Source organism: Protopterus annectens, chromosome 6.part0 (genome assembly GCF_019279795.1).
Source record: "Protopterus annectens isolate FY-2018-M chromosome 6.part0, PAN1.0, whole genome shotgun sequence".
In the NCBI taxonomy this organism is placed as follows: Eukaryota; Metazoa; Chordata; order Ceratodontiformes; family Protopteridae; genus Protopterus; species Protopterus annectens.
This window is the reverse complement of record NC_056737.1, coordinates 332672394-332695607: the sequence shown is the minus strand read 5'-3', so window position 1 is coordinate 332695607 and position 23214 is coordinate 332672394. Positions and strand designations below refer to the sequence as shown.

The following is a 23214-nucleotide window of genomic DNA, read 5'->3' as shown; positions in this document are numbered from 1 at the left end:
TAAAATAGTAGTTTGCAGTTGGATAATATTTTGATGTACTTGAATTTTGACTAATATATATTATTTATAAAGTTAGCATTGTTGTGGGAAAGGTAATAGGATTGAAAAAAGTTACATTACCTTCTGTGTACGATTCCACATTATTTAGAAGGGAGAAAACAAAAACTTGCATGGAATGTGAAGTTATGTATAATCATTTGTCTCTGGGTTTCTTTTTCCTTTAATAGTCCACTAATTTTTGAAGCTTGTCATTTTAAGTTCTCAGGTTGACTTAAAATGTTCTTTTTTGAACAAATGTGGATGCTTCTTCGAGAGAGTCAAAAGTTTTCTTTTCTTCTGTCAGGCGTAGTCATTCTTGCTGGGAATATGTGTTGTGCTTTGATTCCTTCCTTTTTTAATGATTTTATTAGAGGGACACATGCTCTTCTTTTGGACATTACAAGGGGTGAAAAGTTGTTGTCAAACCTGATAGTTTGGTCACCAATTTGTAATGGAGCAAGGGACCAGGTAGTTCTCTTGAGTGGTGATAAATCTTACAATAATAGATCTTGGCCAGCTGTTTTTACTGGATACAGAAGTTGTAGTTAAAGACTTGTGTGCCCTTTCTATCCCGAAGGATAGTGCTTCAGGTAGGTTTAGGATTTTAGGAATCTAAGAAGTCAGGAAATTAGTCATATTGTCCCACTCCATCTGCTCTGGGATGCCATAGATTATTATGTTGTTTCTCCTGGTTCTTTTCTCAGTATCCTCTATCTTTTCAATGAGTCTGTTTTTTTTCTTTTTAGAAGAAAGTCTGTGCTTTTCTCTCTTTGGGTTAACCTGTAGTCTGTATCTGTTACAGAATCTTCCAAAGCAGCAGTTTGTTGTTGAAGGACTTCTTTTAATAAAGTTGTTTGTTTGGTGTTTTTTTCTTTTACATTGTCCACTTTTAATTTGTCTATTTTACCAACCAAGTCTTGAACTATAGGAAGGATTGCCTGTATTTCTTTCTTCATTGGAGTTTCTTGCTGAGAAAATTTAGAGCTGCTCACCTTCCTTTGTGAATGTGGTTTCAATGTCCCTTCTGTTTGAAAGTTTGACTGGAAAATATGAAAACTGTATCTTAAAAATTATACCAACTTGTAGCTTATGACTTCCAGAATCTGATTTTAGTAGTTTCAGGTCTTGTTGGTGAAATTAAATAAAAAAATCCTGTCAGGAAAAAATGACGACTGCAAAGCTCAAGAACTCTGCTGCTTTCAGCTTGCCATCCAAGCCACACATCCCCAAAATAGCAGATGTTAAGTTGTCTATCTCGCCTTCATTCTTGCTGGATGGGGTTCGGAGCCGACCTCGGCTCCGACTCGGCCACTCTAAAAGCTCGAGAGTTGGTTCCACCGGCTCAAGGCTCCCCTTATATCCCACAATGCTAGGCGAGAGTTACCCCAGATCTCGTTTGCCGCTACAGCTTCGAGGTTGGTTGCTTCTACCGGTTCCTGGTGAGTGTTAGCTTTTTCTTCAAAAGTTACTCTTTTTTTCCCCTCTTAACTTTAATTCTTCCTAAATTAGTGTAGAACATAGATCCTTATCCCCGACCCTAATTTTCCGTTTTTCTTACTAAAGAACCGTTGGTTCTTCCTTGGCCTTTGGCCTTCCTTCCTAGGGAGTGTTTGTGTAGTTTACTTTAATTTTGTACTTAATTATTAGTATTTTTACTAAAATTGTTATTGTTTTAGTATTACTAATTTTTACTGACAGGGTATAACTGTGTGTTTGGGTGTGTGTTAGTGTACACCTGTCAGTTAGGAAATGTCAAAAGAAGCAAAGGTCTCTGGATTCAAGAAGTGTGATGCGTGCTGTCAGAAAATGTCTCTGACAGGACGCTCACACTTCTTGTGTGTCTGGGGCCTTTGCACCTGCAGGACTCCTGTGCTGTGTGCCATGGCTTCAGCCCCAGGGTCCTGCAGGAGAGAAAAACAAGTTGATTCTGAGAGGCTTGTTGAAGCCAGAGGATTCCCTGTCAGTTTCAACAGGGAAGCCCTCTAAGGCATCGAGGTCTTCGGCTCCGGCTTCTGAGCCGAGACCTCAGGTTGTTCAACCTTTGCCTTTATCGGCTCCGGCTGGAGCCGATAAGACTCAGTCCACAGTTTCTGTGGCTTCCTCGGCTCCGGCCGGGCCGAGGTTATCGAGTACCCGTGTCGGCTCCGACAAGATCTTGAGCCGACAACCAGAAAGAGGTCTAGGTCACCTTCTCTTGGCTCCGTTCATTCGGCTCCAGGATCTCCCCTGCTGTCTGAGCGGGCCAAAGGTCTCATTCCCCTAGGTCATCGAGGCTTTCCGATCATGACCTTCAGAGGGTGGTGAGTCGACTACTTAAGTCCGAGGCACTAGCCCAGATGCTTCAGAGCCCGACTCATCAGTCGGTGCCTGCCCGTCCATCAACTCTTTCCTCCTTGACTCTCTTGAGTTGAGCGGGTCGTGTCGGCACCGAGACTGTGGTCACCGAGCCGAGACAATTGTCTTCGGCTCCGTCGTCGGCTCCGTTTTCTTCCTTGGAGGAATCTCGGCGCCGGACCTCCCTCGTCGGCTCCGAGGGGTGAGTGGCATCGGACCCTTGTCCGACCCCCTCTCCCTCTCGGTGCTTCGGCGCTGGTGAGTTCGGCTCCGACATCGACCTCGGAGCCATCACTGTCGGTGCCGAGGGGTCCTTAGCTCCTCGGAGCGGGGACCTCTGGCTCTGCCTGACAGGGGTGCATTCGGTCATGCGGAGTGTGTTAGAGCCTGGCTCTACTCCACAGTCGGCTCCGTCAGCCCCTCCTATGCTGCCTCAGGGTAAGTCGACTCACTCCCTCATCCCGGACCGCAGAGAGCCAGCTCCTCAGGAGCCCCTTTGGGATTTCATCCTCTTCGAGGCCTCTCCTGATTTGGCAGAAGAGCCTCCTCGGAAGAGGAAGTGCAAGAGGAAGCACATTGACTCACCTGAGTCTATCACGTCGGACACAGATCTGGATGATTCTGAGGGTTCCCCATTCCCCTTCTGAAGATGTCTCATTTGCAGACATTCTGGAGATCCTGAAACAGAGGGGAAATTGGCCAGCCCTCAACCCTTCGGAGGGCGAATCTGTGTATCTTGAGGCGTTTGGCTCTCGTCCTTCCACCTCCTGGGTGTCCCCCTTGACCCCCTCATGCAGGTGGTTGCTAAGAAGGCATGGACGGCTCCTGATTCAGTGGACCCCACTCCCAGGAGACCCTCCAAATTCATCACAGCTCCATCAGACAAGCAATTTTTATCAAAAGGAGTTTCTGTGGATGCTATGGTGGTAGCTGCCGCCACAAAGAAGGAACTGGCTGATCCTTCAGTGCCTGTCCATCCACCTAACAAGGAATCTAGGTCCATGGATAGGTACAGGAAGCGGATGTTCTCCTCAGCGACATTTACCATGCGTTCGCTGAATTACCTGTGCCATTTCACTCGTCTTCAAAGGGACTTGATCAAGGAAGCGAGTGAAATGTTAAGGACCCTACAGCTGCGGGTTTCAAGAAAATGAACACGCAGCTGGCTACCCTAATTCCATATCCAACTCCTCCATCGCCTCCTCTCTTATGCGGCCGATGGAGCGAGCAGAGCCGCAGGGACAGGGGTAGCCTTACGTAGGCACGCCTGGATGCGGCTATGCAACTTTGCGGAACCTTTCAAGGCGTCTTTCACAAACTCCCCTTTTGATGGATCATCTCTCTTTGGTCCTCAAGTGAAAGAAACCCTGACTAGGTGCGAGACTCATGGCAAGACCCTTTCTGCCGTCGGAGTCCGTTTTTCTACTCCTTCTAGGCCTTACCCCAAAGGCCAGAAGGGTGGGAAGATGTGGTTCCGTAAACAATCTCAAGGGACTTCGCCTGGCGCACAGAGTCGTTTTCCTACCAAAGGCAGAGGGGGGAATAACAATGGTAGACCCCTAGGGGCAGGGGGGGTCCGCAGAACCAGGGCAATCGGGAAGCTTTTCCTGACAAGCCCTTTCAGCATCCCTGAGGTGTTGCCCGACTGCCCATCTTCGGAGGCAGTCGGGGGAAGATTGTCACTGTACCCAGAAGCCTGGCTAACCCTGACTCAAGACAAATGGGTACAGTCCATCATTTCCGAAGGCTATTCTATCCCCTTTCTTCGTTTTCCAAATCAGTCAAAAAAATCCCTTCCAGATGTTCCACCCGCTCAAAGGGATATAGCAGCTTTGGAAATTTCAAAACTGCTTACAAAAAGAGCAATTCAGTTAGTGCCAGCAGACCAACAAGGATCCGGAATCTACTCAAGGTTCAATTAGTTCCAAAGAAAACAGGGGACTGGAGACCGATTTTGGATCTCAGTGTCTTGAACAAATCAGTCAAGAAAACAAGATTTCGGATGGTCACACTGCAATCCATTCTTCCCCTTTTGGGCAAAGGAAACTGGATGTGCTCTATAGACCTTCGGGATGCGTACTATCACATAAAAATGAACAGACGCTCCAGAAGATTCCTCCGCTTCAGGCTGGGAACCAGTCATTTTCAGTTCAGGGCCCTGCCCTTTGGTCTCACCACTGCCCCCCCGGGTGTTTACCAAATGCATGGCAGTGGTAGCTTCTCACCTGAGACGACAAGGATTCCAGGTGTTTCCATATTTGGACGACTGGCTTCTCACAGCTCCCACCAAGCATCTCCTTTTGATGGCCAGAGATTATACTTTTCGCGTTTGTCAAAAACTGGGTATTTCAATAAATTGCGAAAAGTCTGTTTTGTCGCCTTGTCGTACTATTACCTACATAGGTGCAAATTTAGATACTATAAACATGTCTGCAACTAACGAACCAAAGGATATCAGACATTCACAAATTGGTGTCACTTCTTCTCAACAACAACAGAGCCAAAGCCAGGTTAGTTCTAAAGGTGTTGGGAATCATGGCAGCGGCCATACCTCTCCTCCCATTGGCCAGATACCACATGCGGATCCTTCAGTGGATGCTTTTTTCTCAATGGTCATACCAGGAACTTCCAATGTCTCACACCATTATGATCACGCAAGCATGCAAAAAGCATCTCATGTGGTGGATGTCTTCCCCCCCAGCTCCTGTCGGGAAGACCATTTGTTCCACCTCCTCCGGTTGCTACTCTGACAACGGATGCCTCCCTGATCGGGTGGGGGCCTTAACAGGGCAGGACAGTCCAGGGCACAAGGCAACCAAGCGAATGCCACTTGCACATAAATGTTCTGGAGATGAGAGCAGTGCTTTTAGCGTTGCAAGCCCTTCAAGACTCTCTTCCCTTGGGAACGATTGCAATCCAGACAGACAATATGTCTGTAGTGTGGTACATCAACAAACAAGGCGGAACCAGGTCATACACCCTGTGTCGAGAAGCACTCAGACTGTGGCAATGGGCGATTTCTTCTCAGCGTTTTCTGATAGCAACGCACATCCCCGGGAAGTCCAATCACATTGCGGACAAGTTGAGCAGAGCTATACTCATGCCTCACGAGTGGTCTCTGAAAGACTCTGTAGTGAGAGAGATATTTCTCAAGTGGGGTCAGCCTTGCTGCGAGCTTTGGGGTACTCCCCAAAGCAGCAAGTGGAGAGAATACTTCACTCTATTCCCTTTCCAGGCCAACCCCGCAGGGGCGCTCTAGTCCAAGTTTGGCCCGGGGACTTCTGTATGCATTTCCTCCTTTCCTCTGATCTCTCAAGTAATACAGAAAGCTATCGCTCAGAAGGCCTCATTGATCCTCATTGCTCCTTACTGGCCTCGACAAGTGTGGTTCCCCTTTCTACATCGTTTCTCTTGGGCGACCGTGGAGTCTGGACCTAGTTCCAGATCTTTTGATCCACCAATCGGGTCAGTTTCATCGCTCCCTCCCTCTCTGAACCTCACTGCTTGGTTCCTCCAGTTCCAACCGTAGCCAGGCTTCCTCAATTATCTCACTCGGTTAGAGATATATTGATAGCTTCCCATAAATCTTCCACTCGAAGATTTATTTGAGTAAGTGGAAACGTTTCTCATACTGGGCACAAGGAAAGGACATAGATCCTTTCACGCTTCCATCCAACTAGTCCTTGATTTTCTAGCTGAACTCTTCCATGCAGGTTCATCTCCATCTACTCTTAAGGTTCAATTGGCAGCTATTTCTAATTTTCATGTGGGCATTTCTGAATCTGCCCTTATGTCCCACAAACTTTGCAAAGCCTTTTTGAAAGGAGTTTTTCTTCTCAGACCTCCTATAAGAAATCCTCCTTCTCCTTGGGACCTAAATTTAGTTCTTGCTTCTTTGATTCTTTCCCCTTTCGAACCTGCAGCTTCATGTTCCTTGAAATTATTATCATGGAAAACTCTCTTTCTGGTGGCTATCACATCAGCTAGAAGAATTTCAGAACTTCAAGCACTCAGTTGTCGTTCTCCTTATCTCTTGTTCCATAAGGACAGAGTTTCCTTACGAACTAACCCGTCCTTTTGCCTAAGGTGGTTTCAACATCAAATCTAAACCAATGCATTGACCTCCCTGTCTTTTTCCCAGAGTATTCAAATAGGTCTGAACAAAAATTACACTGCCTGGATGTTCATCGTCAATTAAGGTACTACTTGGACAGGACAAAACAATTCAGAAAATCTGATCAGCTGTTTGTCTCCTATGCGGAAAGCAGAAAGGGACTTCCAGTTTCAAAGGTATCATTATCCAGATGGCTAACATCTCTGATTACCCTTGTTTATGAGATTAGACACCAAAAACTGCCTAATAAACCTAAAGCCCATTCCACCAGAGCTTTGGCTACTTCTCTAGCCTTCCAAGACAGACTGCCTATTGACACCATTTGTGCAGCTGCTACTTGGGCTACTCCTCACACTTTTATTTCCCATTATAAGTTGGATTTAGCTTCTAGGCATAGAGCTAATTTTGGTTCCACTGTTCTCAGGAGTCTGTTCCGTTAGGCCACCCGGGACAAGGTGCTAGGGGCCGGTCCCATCCAGCAAGAATGAAGGCGAGATAGACAACTTAACATATAGAGTTATGTTCTTACCATAACGTTCCATGTTAGTTGTCTTCTTCTCGCCTTCTTCTTCCACCCTCCTTCCCCTGGCCTGGACAGACCTAGAGGAGTTGTGATCGTGACCTCTCTTTCTACCACCTCTTTCTTAGTCATATGCTATTATGCATATTTCTTGTTTCAGGATGTAGGTCACCCCTTTTCTTCCTGCTGTTAGAGGTGGATTCTGTTTACAGTTATACTGTTATTGATATAAGCTGGGTTAGCTTACAAACGAGATCTGAGGTAACTCTCGCCTAGCATTGTGGGATATAAGGGGAGCCTCGAGCCGGTGGAACCAACTCTCGAGCTTTTAGAGTGGCGAGTCGGAGCCGAGGTCGGCTCCGAACCCCATCCAGCAAGAAGAAGGCGAGAAGAAGACAACTAACATGGAACGTTATGGTAAGAACATAACTTCTATTTTTTAACATACTAACTTAGTAGATTCCTACAGAGTTCATCAAATGCTTAAATAGAATCTGCATTAGGCTAGTAATTTGTGGCTAAGCATTACAGGTCCCTAGAAGCTAATAATGGTTTTGTGCTGTAGTGATACTCAAGTGCTGTTTGAAAGGACATAAATTTACAAGACTTCCTAAACGTGGCAAAAAAGTTGTCCCAAACCTAAAGGACCAAGGGCAGGCAAAGCCCTTTCACCCTTTTTATATTTACTTGCGTGCATTTGTAAGCAACAGTTTGACTTATAGGCAGTTGGCAATCACATACAAATATCTCTCAGCATAGGTTTCTACTAATTTGCAATTTTCCTATGGCTTGTTTAATTCAGAGCTTGACTTTGCTAAACAATGGATAGCAAATCCAGTTGTTAGCGCATTAAATGTGTGGTTTATTCTTAGTCAAGCATCAAAAAACAAACAAGCCTATAATTGTGGCTCATACTGGTCTTTTGATTTTGGACTGAATTAATCAGTGTTCTTTTTTTCAGGTATCATAATGTCTTGTAGTAAAACTGCTCTACAAGGTCTAAGTAACACAAACTCCTCCTCTTCCTCCACTCTAGTCTTCCATTTTAACCTATGCATTGTATGCTGCAGTGCCTAGCCCAAACAACTGTTTGGACTTAACACCACAACTGCAATTCTTGAATAAATACTGTGTTCCAGGCATAAACACATAATAAAAAGTCCCTGTTTTCTCCCAGTATCCTCCCAGTATCGTTCATCCTTCCCATTAGTGCTGATACTGGGGGTGCCCCCCCCCCCACACTAACAGATGTTTATATTCAGAATAACTAGGTAGTGGATTCTGAAGAGCTCATTTCTGTTCTGATTCTGAAGTGACATGTACAACGCATATATATATCAAGTTACAGAGCCTAGTACATAAAAACAGATTAATTAAAAACTCTCTCTATTCACACGCTTCTCTTTCTACCCTGACGAGTGCCCCTAACTTTCATACTTGTGGTGTAACTATTTTCTATTATCGGCTATATTCAGGATATTTTGGTGTTAGTGGTTCGAGTTCAGCATTCACAGAAAACAGTCAAAAATTGAAGTGCTCACTGCATAAATATATACAAAATAAACCCCTTCCGGGTTACCCACTGTACTTACCACCCAGTACTGTTCAACTTGTAATGCACATGTTTTGATAACTGAATTAATGTCTTACTAAGGTTTATGTTGCTGGCAACCAAAACAGTTACTAGGGCATGGAAACTGAAGTGTAATTCAGCTGTAATTGAAGTCCTGAGTATTGTAAGGGAGATAAAAGAACTGGAGGTGGGATCTTTAGAAAAGGGAAGGAGCAACTTAGATAGAAACACATGGAAAATGTGGGAACTGTACATGCAGAATAATGTTGTGGAGGAGCCAATGACATTCAGTGGAAGGCAGGAATTGTGGAATTTATGTAATGTTGGAGTAAATGATAATTGATAAAAAGAAAAAAAGTATACTGCATGAAAAAATATTACTATATTTTTTCTTTTCTATTAATCTTTGCCTACTCTTGTCACTGCCTAAAATGGGATTTAACAAAGATTATTAAAAAATCCACTTCTATCCTAAATAAAGAAAACTACCCATATATGTTTCTTGCACCTACTTCTGGCCTTCTCTTTGTTGACTCAACACGTGGCTACTCCAAACCCCCCTATTTATCCTCTTATAAGATTGCAGCACAATCTTATTCTCTGTCCCACAAGTCTTTCACAATCCTAGGCAGCCATCTACTTACAGAGGACAGTTCTTTTCAGTGTGTATTTCCAAATTTTGGCTTACATGTATCATTAATCATTGGCAGGCTGATCTTTTGAGCAGTTGTTTCTTTCATCTACTTTTGAACATGTAACAAATTTTCACAACTTTTTGCTTCACTGAAAACACTCAGACACAAACTATTTTCAGAACCCACCTATCCCCTTTTAACTTGGAACAAACACACAAAACTACATTATGTACATTTTCAACAAATGACGTTTATTCCTACAGGTATACTTTTCAACTATTCTCGTATTATAGCTTTTAACTGCCAACCCCCCTACAAGTCAGGGTCCATGTGTATCTTGAAACAAGAGAAAGAAGAGGAGGATATGGCTTAAGACATTATTGATGAGGCTGTGAAGGACACAGTTATCAGACATACATAAAACACACTATTAAACATGGTTATGATGCTGTAGATGCCTGTTTCAGACAATCATTGGGAGGCGTACCTACCTTAGAATCCACCACTGCCAAAGGGTGTAAAAGCACAGCTTTTAAATATCCCTTGAATATGAGAATCTTTATCTACCCTTCGAAGATATTAGTAGAAGCTTAAGGAGAAGGAAAAGGCCCTCCGGTTGGCCAAGCAGTTGTTTCCAGTTACTTGAGAAATTGCTCAACCAAAAAAACATGAGTGGACCAGTACAGGAGGAAAAAAGTTGCAGAAATAAATGTCTGCCTGGGATGAGAGAATAGTAGGCAGACAGTAGATCTGAAGGCAGGGAAGGGGGTCTGTTTCAGCCCCATCAGTTGTGACTATACTGTTTTCTCTGGAGTCCCCCTTCAACAAAAACTTCCTAGGTAGGCATATCTCATACTTCAGGCTGAACTGGTCGTGCCTTACCTTGAAACACTGAGTGACAAATGTCAAAGCAAGCTGCCTTATAAAGTTCTACATTTCCCTTCCTTCATGAGCATGTACCCTTACCTCCAAAAGTAGTACCTTTTTCTATTTGTGTGGGACAGCACTTGAGTAGGCTTACGTCCCCTTGATGTTTTGTGTGCTGACTGTGTCCTGTGGCTGTTTTTAAGTTGTTGTAGCTGTTGAAGCTTAATCTAAGCAAGTAAAATTATGGTTCAGAATTTAGTGTGACTAACTTCTCCATCTTATTATCTGTTGTGGTTGGTTGTTTTTTTTTGAGACCTTATTAATAGTAAATTAGTGACATGTCAATTGGTATAACTGTGAAACCATTGTCCTACATAGGAAAGACTACTATACAGGAATCCGTCAGTAATCTATATATCCTGGTAAAGGCAGTATTGAGCAAAGCAACAGATGTTAAAAAAGCTATAATGAAGCAAAAGGAAAGACTGTGTGGAACAGAAAATATCTTAGAATTAGGGTTACCACCTGTCCCACTTTACGAGGGACAGTCCCTCTTTGGGCAGTTGTGTCCTGACAAAAAGTATTAAAAATGGCAAATCTCTTGAGATTGTAGGACATAATTATGTCCCATATTTTATGTAATAGTTGCATAAAATAGTTATTTCTGTATCTAAAATACCTAAATGTTACAAGAAACAGAGCAAGCAACAAAACTGCTACAAGAATAAGCTTTTATTCAGGCAAATAAGTTAAGTTCTATCCTTTGTACTGACCGTGGGTATGTGTCGGCCTGTAAAATCTGATGTGTGTCCTGAAAATGTCCCACTTTGGCCATTTGAAAAGGTGGCAACCCTACTTAGAATCCTTAAGCCAGAAACTGAAATTTCAGAAATTGATTGTCCAGATACACTCATCCCAAATTATGGATTTGCAAAAATAAGACCAAAAGAATGAACAGCAAACTTGTGGACTTAAGAACTGCATCAGAAGAAATAATCTGCAGTGTAGTGCCTGCATAAAGGTAAAGAAGGCATTGATCCCTTGTATGACTTTATATCTGTAACATTCTAAGGATCAAAGGTGTATGCCAGTCTAACAACCTCTAGGGCCTTTATAAGTCTACCCAAACATCCTAATGTATCCCACAGATTTATGTCCCTTAGAGGTTATTTTAAGGGGTATGTATTACCTAGGGCAAGATTTACAGGCTGACTGTGTCCATTGGATATGTAGGTGCTACTCCTTACTCGTAATTGTTGCTAAAATTATATATTGCACAATTACAGCAGCTTAACTTGTTAGTGGCAGTAACTTTTGACTCTGTGTCACTTATTCTGTACTAGAGAAGTATGTGAGTACAGGTACCTGATACTTACAGGCACAGCCTTACAGACTTTCTGTCATAGACTGTATTTTATGACCTCCTAGAGTTTCTGGAGAAGAAGAACTACCTTGGCAGGGCTAGCCACCCGGCGGTGTAAACCTTGGCTTTAGATGATTGTCGCTGCTGAAGTGACACCCCAACCCCTTGTGCAAAAATGAGAAAAAGGGATTATGGATGGATGGAGTTTCTGGACAAAGCAGACTTTTCTAACACTTTGTACTAATATACCTGTATTGAGAAAATGTTATTACTGCAGTTATTCTACCTTCTTTTTATATCCAGTCATTAAACTGATCCTGTGTCACTGTCAAGTTTTCATCCAGTGGTTTCTGGGGAGACCACCCACAAATGCTTCCTTTAACTCCCATACTCCCTTAACTTGTAGGAGTTCAGTCTAGCTCCTTATGTCTGATCTTCTTTCTTCCTGTTTGGATATGAGAGCCCAAACTCTTTCTAAGGCTCCTGAACATTTTTGTACTTAAAATATTCAGCCTGTCACCCTTTACATTAGTTTTGCTAGCTTTTCAGGCACAAGTTACTCTGTCTTTGAAACAGTCCTTTATGAGTACAGTATAATTCTTGTATAACACTTACACTCTTCATATTTCTCTACACTCTTGACTGCACTGTAACTCCTACATATTACACACTCCTTACATTCATTTATTCCTTAAACAGTATCACATAACACATCTTCCCATTTATATTTCTTGCTTTTCACCTTACAGCTCTGCAGTCCAGTATCATTTATAAATAACAAATGTCTTTAACTGCTTACAAAGACTGCATTCTGCTTCTAAGCCTCTGTCACAGTCTATGTCATAGGTTCATAGGTTCATACTAGGCTATCTGCCCTAGGGCATTTATAAGCCTAGCCAGAGTGTGTTTGGCTTTCGCCACCCATTTTAAATTAATTTTGCTATGTCCTTTTTCGAGGTTAGTATACTGTGCCTCTGTCTAACAGTGACACAGAAGTGATACCCGGGGTAAACCTACGATCTCACATCCACTCATCAAGATTCCTCTTGAAGAGAGTCAATGAGGGACTCTGCCTAACCTGGACTGGGATTTTATTCCAGAGTGAAGGGAGCCTCTGGGTTATGAATCTGTCCCTCCAGCATGTCCTATTTATTTCGGTGCTGAGGTTCAAGTCTCTCAAGCGTAGCTTCGATGGGATTTGGATTTTCTGAGGTGCAGCATGTCCATTAATTCCGGGTTGGACATGGCTTTATACATCAGGCACAGATCGCCTCTGAGCATGCAGTATGCCACTGAGTAAAGCTGGAGTTTCTTTAACCGGGCAGCATATGGCATCTGTTTGAGCCCTTTGATCCTCTTGGTGAGGTACTTTTGGGATCTTTCCAGTTGCTGTAGGTGTCTGGTAAGGTACATCCCAAAAGGGGCATTGTACTCAATTATGGGCCTGATGAGGGATGAGTAAAGAGGCACGATGACCTCCCCTGATCTAGATGTGAATCCCTTCATGATTAGGTTGGCTATATAAAATGTTTTTCTAACCACTTTGGCCACGTGGTTGTCAAATGAGAGATTGCTATCAACTTGGGTCCCCAGGTCCCTAATTACTTCTTCTGTACTTAATGGATTACCACCAGTGTGGTAATTTGTGGGCACTTTGGTTTTGCCAAAGGGGATGGCTATACACTTTTTGGCTTGAGGCCATGGCTCTGGCACCAGTTGTCTGTTTCTATGAGGCCCTTTTGGAGGATGCTTGTGTTGGCTGGAGAGTCGATTATGGCACCCAGTTTGCAGTCATCTGCGAACTTGGTCAGCCACAGTCCTTCCGTGATGGCCTGTATCTCAGAGAAATATATGCCGAACAAGAGAGGTCCCAGGACTGAGCCTTGTGGGATGCCACTTGTAACTGGTTTGGAGTGTGACATGGCTCCAGCAATTCTAACCATGTGGGTTCTGTCCTTGAGCCAGTTTGCAACCCATCTAGTGACATAGGGGTTTATATTTAAGCTGGTGAGCTTATCTATAATGCCCGAGTGGGGTATTGTATCGAAGGCTTTTGCGAGGTCCAGGTAGACTGTGTGGACCACCTTCCCCTCGTCAATGGCCTTGGTGACTGTTTCAAAGAAATCGACCAGGTGTAAGAGGCAGGATATGCCCTTAACAAAGCCGAACTGGGTAGGATCCAGTGTCTGTAGGTCCCCAATATCTTTATTTATGAGGTCCATGATGATCCTTTACATAGCTTTGCAGACCAAGCTAGTCAGGCTTATGGGGCGATAGTTTCCAGGATCCGCTGAGGCACCACATTTGTAGAGAGGGACCACTGTTGCTGTACGCCACTCTTTGGGTACATATCCTGTAGTAAGGCTGAGTTTGAACAGTAGTTTTATGCTTGGGTTTAGCTGTTCTTGGAGTTCATGTAGGACGCAGCCCGGGACACCGTCTGGTCCCATTGATGCTGTGTTTTTTACTTTTGAGAGGGCGGCTCTTACCTGAGCATGAAATGTCAGGGGGGCAGCATTCTGCTGGGATAGATATTTGCCCTTTTTGTGGGGAGGGGGGGGAGAAGTTTGCGCTGAACCTGTCAGCTAGGATGTTGGCAATGTCTGTGGGTTCGGTGTATTTTTTGTCATTTTGGACTAATTCTGAGGATATCTGGGAATTCCCACCCAGGTTCCTAACATAACTAAAGAAAGCCTTGTGATTATCCTTAGTGTTCTGTGCAATCTTTCACTCGAAGCTGGCCTTAGACGATTTTATGAGTGTCCGCAGTTTTTTGCTAATACTGATCAGAGATGCCTTCCCTTTTTGGGATTTTGCTCTATCATGTAGTAGCTTCCTCCTTCTATTGTATAGTTTGTTTATGGCTGGGGTCCACCAGACAGGACGTCTGCCTTTCAAGGATTGGGTCTTGGTTTTATTTGGGATTGCATGATCCATGCATTCCTGAAGGTGTTCATAGAATGCATTTATAAAGGATTCTGCGGTCTGGGCCGTATTTTCCACAGGCCCGGGGGCTTTGAAGGATTCCACCTCGGTTTTGAGGAGTGTGAAATTTGCTTTAGTGAAGTTTTTCACTGTGGTTTTCTGGGCAGGGGGTGGGGTCGAAATGTGAATATCCAGTGAGATTAGTTTATGGTCTGATCTTACCAGTGAGGGATACACTTCTGGTCTGGAGCATAGAGTCCCCATGTTGGTGATGATCAGGTCCAGTATGTTTTCCCCTCTTGTGGGAGTGGTAACAAGTTGTCCCATAGCATTTGAGTTTATAAATTCTAGGAACCTTTGGGCTAGGGTGTTGGAGCTAGAGTAATGCTCCCAGTCTATGTTTGGGTAGTTGAAGTCGCCCAATATAATGGTGTTTGGAGAGACCTTCATATTTTCTAGTGTTCTCAGGAAGGCCGAGTGGGGTTCCTGGGTTTGGGAGGGTGGTCTGTAGCAGGCTATAAACTGAAAGGCAGTTTTACCCACTGTAGTTGCACATGTCCACATTACCCCACAGACCACTAGTAATCCTATGCCCACACTTCCCCCAAACATTGGCTTTACATTCGTATATGCCTTTTCACTGCATGTTCCCAAGCCACAGAGTAGTCTAAACAACCCATATTTCTTTAACAGCTAAAAATTGTAACCATCTGCTATTACTAATCCATTTGTTCAAAATCAAGCTTTTTTAATTTGCTTTCTTTGCTTTCACTCCAGATGCATTCTTTGGACAACAAACTTAAATCCATGCTCCTTATGTTTACCAGACACCCACTGTTGTCAGCATTCCCTGTCTACATGAATCAACTTCTCTATGTCTCACAAAAGACATAAAAATTGATCATAGTGTAAATAAACTAGGCCTAATCAAATATTGGATTTTTCAACATGTCTCAGATGTATAGTAATCCAAAGAACCTGCCACAGACTACCCTTTACTAGGCTAGCATCGTGCTTCCTTTTGAGATGATTGTCCAGGCAAGCACACTGGAGGTAGAGTTGTACTTTTAGTCAAAAGGCAGTTTTGTGGTTTGTTTTTTTTTGGACTCTAGACCCAGCTGAACATAGATCCAGAATGGGTAGTTAATCAAATTCATTTCAGATGGGTCAAACAAATATTACCTCTAAACAAACCATTCAAGTCCATTGCAGAGCATGGCTTCATAGCTTTCATAGTTTATTACTATGCTAGCAACCACTAGGGCCCTTACATGCTTAGCCGTACACTCCAAACCATTTGAGTCCCAAGTGATGTGGGGTGGGGCATGTTAGTAGGCAGGTAGCTATGGATTTGTAGGGGGGGGGTGGTGTTAGGTTAATACTTTCCTTATTGATGGCCTCTGTCCATAAGGGGCACTGGGGCCAGACCAGGGGTAAATTTACAAATTCCCATCCAGTTGTCAAGGTTTTGTTTGAATAAGATCAGGAATGATCTCTGTTTTACATGGATGGGGGGCCTATTCTGTTTATGTTACAAGAGAAGTTCAGATCTGTTGAATTAACTGCGTGGCTGATTTAAAGTACAAAAACACCTTCAGAGATCACTGTACACAAGCTACAGGAATTCATACTACCCACACCGCTACAAGCCAGTTAGTATTTACCAACTAATTAATATGTGGTGTGGATATCTCACCACTGCCAGACCATTAATATGTGATGCCCGTGCACTGACCCAACAATCAAGGAGACTCTAGCCTCACCACTAACACCAGTGAGGGGTGTCCACATTGGGAAGGATAACAAATACACACACAGTAAAATACAATTACCCTTAAGAGCACACACAATACGCACACAGTAAAGTACAATTACCCTTAAGATCACACAGAGATCATAGTCAGTCTGGGGCTTGTTTTTCCCTTTGTCTTCAGATCCCCAATAAGACTCCCCACTGACACAGCTATAGAGTCCAGATCTCAGCCTAGTGGTCAAACTAAAATCTCCAACACCCTTTCTGTCCAACCAGTGCTTCGTGTCCTTGCCCGAGTAGCTGACACACGCACACTTTGAGACATGATATATACAAACATGCAGGCACTCCTGGGGAAGGCTGGCACAGGTTCTCCAGCTATGCCCCCTTCTCTGCCAGGTTATAAGGTAGAAATTGCTGCTACCAATCACTAATATCAGTTACTAAAAAGGCACTTAAGAAAAGGTGTCCAATTATTACTGTGCAATATTATTATCCAAATGGTAAGTGTGACTGAACAGCAAGGCTTATTTGGGGTGGCTTGGACAGTATCACTATATACATGCAATGTACTTTAGATCTTAAATTATCTCTACATAAAACAGCCACAGTTGAAAGGTTTAAAAATATTTAATAATAAATAATAAGAACACAAGACAATACTTTTTACTACACAGTGCTAGTCAAGACTTCAGGGATCACAGGAAAATGCTTAAAATAATACAGTAGAATAGTACATCAATACAGAAAAACAATTAGTCTAATCTTCCTATTTACTAGCTATATCTAAGAGAAAACACAGTTCTAAAATAAACTTACATATAGAGCAAGACAGTACTGGTGGTTGTGATGGATATTCTGAAGACAAATGCAAAAGTGCTCTGAGTCTCTGTCCTTAAATTGATAAATTACTAACTCATTTCAGATTACATCATTTCTCTCTGGTTCCCAGGCTAACAGAAACCCACAGTGTAACAGCCCTTTTGATGCTGCACCTGGTCAGAAAGCTACAGCAATAAAAGACATTATTCATGCAAATTCTAGCAATCAACTCTGGTCTCAAAACAATAGCCAGAATTCCTTCATCCAGACATCTCGGCACCGAGTTTGAGATCAAAGGAATTATACAATGCTTGACTAATCAACTTTCCTTCAGCAGAGTGCATTGTGGTTACATTTTTGAAGTTCAGCATTTAACAAAGAGAACAAGCATGTGGCTTACATTAATATTTATAAATGACAGAATTATCCACAAAATTCTATCTGGCTAGCCTGGCAGCCTTCACATATCTTCACACTCTTTACAACAACACTTTGAATAAGAGCAAGATATTTCAGTCCAGATATTCAATATCTTTCATATATTACATTTTAAAAATGAATGTGAAGTGTTTACATGTAATCTCTTGATTCCATTCTGAGCCTGTAAAATGTACTTGTATTTCAAATGTGAACTGAACAATACTTACTTTTAGAGAAAATATGTACGTAAATGGTCTGCCAAAATAAAAGCACACGTATAATAAACAGGTGGATGGATTTTTAATGCATGCTCTACTTGAAAGTAAAACTCATAAACAAAAGAATGATTAAAAATGAAAATATACATTTGGATGATAAAAATGAAAGAAACAAGACAGGCATTGTTATCTTGTTGTTGGGTACTATAATCAGACAGAAATACTTAATGGAGTGTTAAGAGCGAGTCGGTTCTGTAACTCTGTCATGTCTCTGTTTTTAACTGTAGTATATTTTATTTAATTTTAACCATTTTAACTTTGCTCTTTTTACTTAACAACTAATTTTGAAGGAATTAAGTACAAAAAAGACATGAGGACATATCCCCAGCCCCTACCAGGCAAGCCAGCATGAACTGCTAGTTCTACTATGTGAGTTAAGTTTGCTATATTTCAGCTTCATGATAGAAATGAGACACTGAGGTAACCAGATGTGAGCTAAGATGCAAGAAATGTTACTACATTTGTCTGAGTCATGGCTTAGTTTGCACCTGTTGATTTCCAGCTTCACATGACAAATAAAAAGAGGTAATTATTTGTGATAAGCTATAACAGTGGTCTAGGGGATAAAGCCTTGACTGTGGCCCCAGGTGGCCTGGGTCTGAATGGCAGCCTGTGCACTAGGGGATGTGGGATTGGGCAGACAGTGCTGGCTCACCAGTCCTTGGAGGGAGGGAAGAACGCAATTCAGCTGCTGTGCTAATGAACAGTTCACAGTACCATGAACCAGGAAAAAGACTGTAGCGTTTTTGTAGTTCCACCTATTCTGAAGTATGCATATATACTAGCAGTGGACCCTGTCAAGCTAGGGAGAGCAGTTTCCATGGGGATGTCATGCCTATAAACTAAAAACTGAGTCTCCTATGGATGATTGACCACTGATGCTCAGCTATCACCCACCAACCAAGATACAAGGCATTTCCACTCTGGATAAACATGCCCTAACATTGACTGATATGGAATGCTGAAGTTCTGACAGGCAAGAGGGGGATGAAGTAGTCATTTGAGACTGTCTCATGATCTGTTGTTACAGTAATTATGTGAATAGTATTTTCAATGAAGTGTAATTATTTTCTTCCATCAAGGTGTACCTGCAGCAGCTGTGAAGCAATGGACGATATTGCCAACTGTTACTGCTGTAAGGAAGTCAAAAAAATCCTCCATGTGATGGAAGCTGAGACACCAACACCTGATTGTATTACAAATCACCCTGGATTTGAAGCCGTATGCCTAAATCAGTGGGTTTTGCACTGTGCAGCTAATGGTGTTGGGTCAGAGGACTTGTGCTTGGAAGACCTATCACTGCCAGAGTAAGTTCACAATAACTGCTACTGCCACTGTACACAGAATTAATTGTATATGCACACCATATTTTACAGAGCTTAACAAATGAGCCACACCTGTATGTTTACTAATAGCCCAAGCCTGCTTGTTTGAAATTTATGTCTAAAGAGCAGTTGCCATGTTTTAAACACAATAAGCATAAAAGTATCACTTGCTGTGTCTAAATGTTGTAGTCTTCATAAACCTATTGCAGATATATTTACTTGGACCACCATAAAGCCTGGACTGCTTCATTTCAGCATATTTGTAATGTTTTTATATAGCCATTTTGTGGAAAACATGCCAAGACTTAACAGAGACAATTTTATCTTTCGTTTTTTTAACATTTAGAATCCTGTTCAGAAGGAAATTGTGTTTACACGCAACTGTTATTTGCACTATCGGGATTATTACAGAAATTAGATTAGCCCCATGTAAATCTGCAGGCTGCATAAATATATACTGGTGCTGCTCTTGCATCCCATTGACAACTGTTCATCACTGCCAATCGCATCCCCTGACAGTTGCACCCAGGGTAGCGGCACCATAGGGTGTACACTAGGCTTACAACTGCAGGGGCCTAAGCCTAGCCATGCATCCCAAATGTATCTGATAACTTTTAGGAACCTTAAGATTGATCTAAGGGATATATGTGGGTTCAAACTTGGGTGGAAAGTGTTTACAGGCTACATCTGCTCATTTACACTTGCGATACTTAGTCTTTCATCTTCTCAGAACAAAACAACTTACTGCTTTCCCATGGCACATGATTTTTATATCGCTACTTTCAGTGTTGTAATACGTTTTCTTCACTAGTGTTTTTTTTATACTTCCGTATAGCAGAGAGCAGTCCATGCTGGACATCTGTTTTTCCTTTCCTATGACATCATCTCTTTGAGTGCTCTATGTGCCCTCACTGTTACACCAGTACCAATGCTGAAGTCCACCTTGCTTTTAGACGACCACTAAATTATTTGCTTTTCCTGGGACCTAACCTTGATTTGGATTACTTCATCATCATCATCTGCTGCTACTTTGTGGCATTTCAGATAGTGTGAATACGCACAATATGAATGGAAATTAATGCTTTGCGTCCATCTGTGAATGAATAACAGTTTTTAACAAACCTGGACTGTTTTCAAGGCCTTCCTATCAGATATATTCTGTAAAAGAGGCAGAACATAATGTGTCCATCACAGCTGGGTCTATTCTTGTTGATGAATAATCAAGGATGCAGTCTCCTGTGTGAGACTTCGTATTCATATCTCTGTCAGTATAAAGACCACATTCCAAAGGTGTTGACATTCCTTCCATGGGTCTGGTACAATAGGCTGTTCTGTACAGCAGAGTGGAGTAGTGCTGACCTAGAAAGATCTGTCAGTGGCTTTGTGCTATGTTTCTCTTTTTTTTGTCTTGGAGTCATTCTATTGCACAGCACTCATTGCATGTTACACCAAGGTGTAACTTGTCTTACACACCTTGTTGCAGTTCTGAAAAGATCCAGAGAATGGCAGCCATTATCCTGAGTTGTGCTGTCTTTATGAAGTCATCTTACCAGTATCTTGTGGATAGTCTTCTGAGTCCAGAACCACATATATTCTTCATTCTCTGCAGATGCCACTTCTTGTGTTGTCAAAGACATTATTGTTTTCTGTTTCTGATACAGGTGGCATGGCATTCCAGCTCATTACATGAAATCCTTTTTATTTGTCTATTTTATCCAGGGAGAATTCTGCCCAGGAATGGTTGTTGGATGTATTCACTAACCCACTGGAACTTCTGCTGTTGAGAAGGAAAAATCAGGAGCAGACAAATTTGATACATGATGTGGGTTTTCATTGTGCTGTTCACTATTGCAGTCACAATCACTTGGATAGCTTGCCTGTAGATAGCTTGACAGCTGGCCCAACTTCCACAGGTGTGCCATCCCTCAGTGGCTTTGACTGCTTTGCCCCCACACTTGTATATCAGGATGCCACTGGTATAAGAGAGGCATTGGCTGATGCCATTTTGTGACCTTTATTGCCAAAGTGTACATTACAGTTACCTGCTGTGTTAGTCTTATCAGTCTGTCAGTTCAGTCTGTTTCCAGAGAAGGATAAATACATCACAGGGGAATATTTTTCTGTTTGTGGTATATTATTAATTATAGTGTCTTATACCTGAAAGTGACTCTGATATTGAAATGCTCTAAAAAGAACAATTGTGTAGATAATGGTAAACAGGCACCACATAAAGATTTCCACATTCATTGCCTTTTCGGCCTCTGCCCAGAGCATGACATGCATGGCTGCCAACACTGTGCTATGTTAACCCTGAGGATAATCAGAAGAAGTGCAAAGTCTTTCTGAGAGTATGCAGCTTCTAAGACAGTGCACACGTGGACCTGTACACTATGGCATCAGCCAAGGTCTTAAATAATCTGCCTCTTAACTGAAGGCATTCAGTGAAGTGACTTGAGGAGAAGCAATGGGAAACTGTGAACAGTCTGATAAGTGCCAACAGTTTCTGCTAGGTTTGGTGAAGCACAACTCAGCAAGGTGCCTTCACAGCCCCTGCTTTTGGAGTTTGATTTGACGAGGCCACCAGTGCAACTGTTCTGCAGGCCATTACAATTTCAGCTTCTGTCTTGTCTTGCTAGACCAAAGCTATTGAGACATCAGTCAGCTCAGAGGCCTTTCTTTTTTTAAACACCTTGTTTAAATATTCCCTTGTAATACAGGCAAACTTACATTTATATAAAGGTAGTCAAACCATATTAACAAGTTCACATTTACAAGCATTATACCTCACATATATTGTTATGTATCCTATAACATAAGCAACATTACATAAATTATTAAATTCCTACCTTCTCTTAAATCTCATTCCTCCTCCAAAACATTTTTCTGCATGTATTTTGTCTACAATTGCAATTTTTTTCTATGTAATTTACTCCTACCCTTTTGTAAAAATCCCACCTACTGTTCTTTTATCTCTATTACAACGCTCACTACTGAAAGTATAGTGGGTTTAGATTTTGATTTCCCTTTTCTAGTATTTGCTTTTTTGGCAGGGACCAGAATTTAACTTAACAAGGCCTTACTATGTCACTCTAGACAATTCAGATCCTGTATCCCAGCTCAAAAAAAAATGCCTTAATTACACTCATTTGGTTGCTCAGTAATTCTGACAGAGTATTCTGTAGGGTATTTTTAAAATCTGCTAACTCATTACATTCCCAAAACATATGTTTCCTGTTACCTTTTTCTTGGCCATCATACCTCCAACATTTCCCATCTCCCTGAGGAAAAATTTTTTGGATTCTGTTCGGGATATAAAAGTATTATGCAAGCACTTCCAGGCAAAAATCCTAAATCTTCTAGACTTTGCTGCATATTTGGGAGTCATGCATACATCCACCCATTGTTTTTTGTGAATTGTATATCTAATATCTCTTCACAATCTTTTCTGACCTCATTTTGATTGATTCCTATAGTTATCTTGCAGTATTTTATATGCCCTACTAATTACCCCTTTTTTAACACACAGGACCTATTGTTTGTCTCTGATGTCATTTACATCTCCTTTCTACTGCTCAACCCACTATTGCACTTTATACCTCATGCACACCACACTCTCTTCACTCATTCCTTCACTCCCTCTCTCTCTCTCCCTATAGTAGGGTGCAAGGGAGTTACAGGGTAAGTGATAAAAGACATGATTGTAGTATATGTTATATTTACTTTACCAAGTGCTTTGCATTTATCTAACTGGTGCTTTACAGACATTGTTGCTAGCATCGATTGCTGCTGAACATAATTTCTACCTGTAAATGTACCTTCTACTAAGTATGACTTGCAACCATTGTTTGCACTTTAGTTGATTTGTGTGTGCAGTTTTTGTATTGGTGCCCAATATTTGTCATCAGAATTCCACTGTGTTTCATAAGGACCAAATGTTTATTATATTAGCATAACTCTTTACAACTGGTGTTAAATAAAATAGAAAGGTAACTTAAACTGTAGAGATCTCATAGCACTGTCAAATCCTTTCATTGCCAAAAAGAGCTTGTTGGAATGTAAGTTAAAATACATGAATTGGGTTTTAAAGTAAGTGCTTGTTAAAACCTCTGTTCAATTTAAAGTGTTTGTGAGGACTAAAGCTATTTTAGCAAAGTTTTTCCTGCCTTATCCTTAATTTTTCAGTGCTCCTTTGCTGTTCTGGTGGTAAAAAGTTGCTTCTTGAAAGAGCAGTGTCCTTAATTTGTAA

At 42.0% G+C, this 23214-nt stretch overlaps 1 protein-coding gene across 1 annotated transcript in view; it reads left to right on the top strand.

The window, feature by feature from the left end:
- The window catches only part of LOC122803834, a gene marked incomplete at its 5' end in the record, with an annotated part of 970101 nt that overhangs the window by 536980 nt on the left and 409907 nt on the right, over positions 1-23214 (top strand). Inside the window, one exon of the mRNA XM_044073518.1 lies at positions 18726-18950. Coding sequence (XP_043929453.1) covers positions 18726-18950 — 225 coding nt within the window. The remainder of the gene's footprint in view (positions 1-18725; positions 18951-23214) is intronic.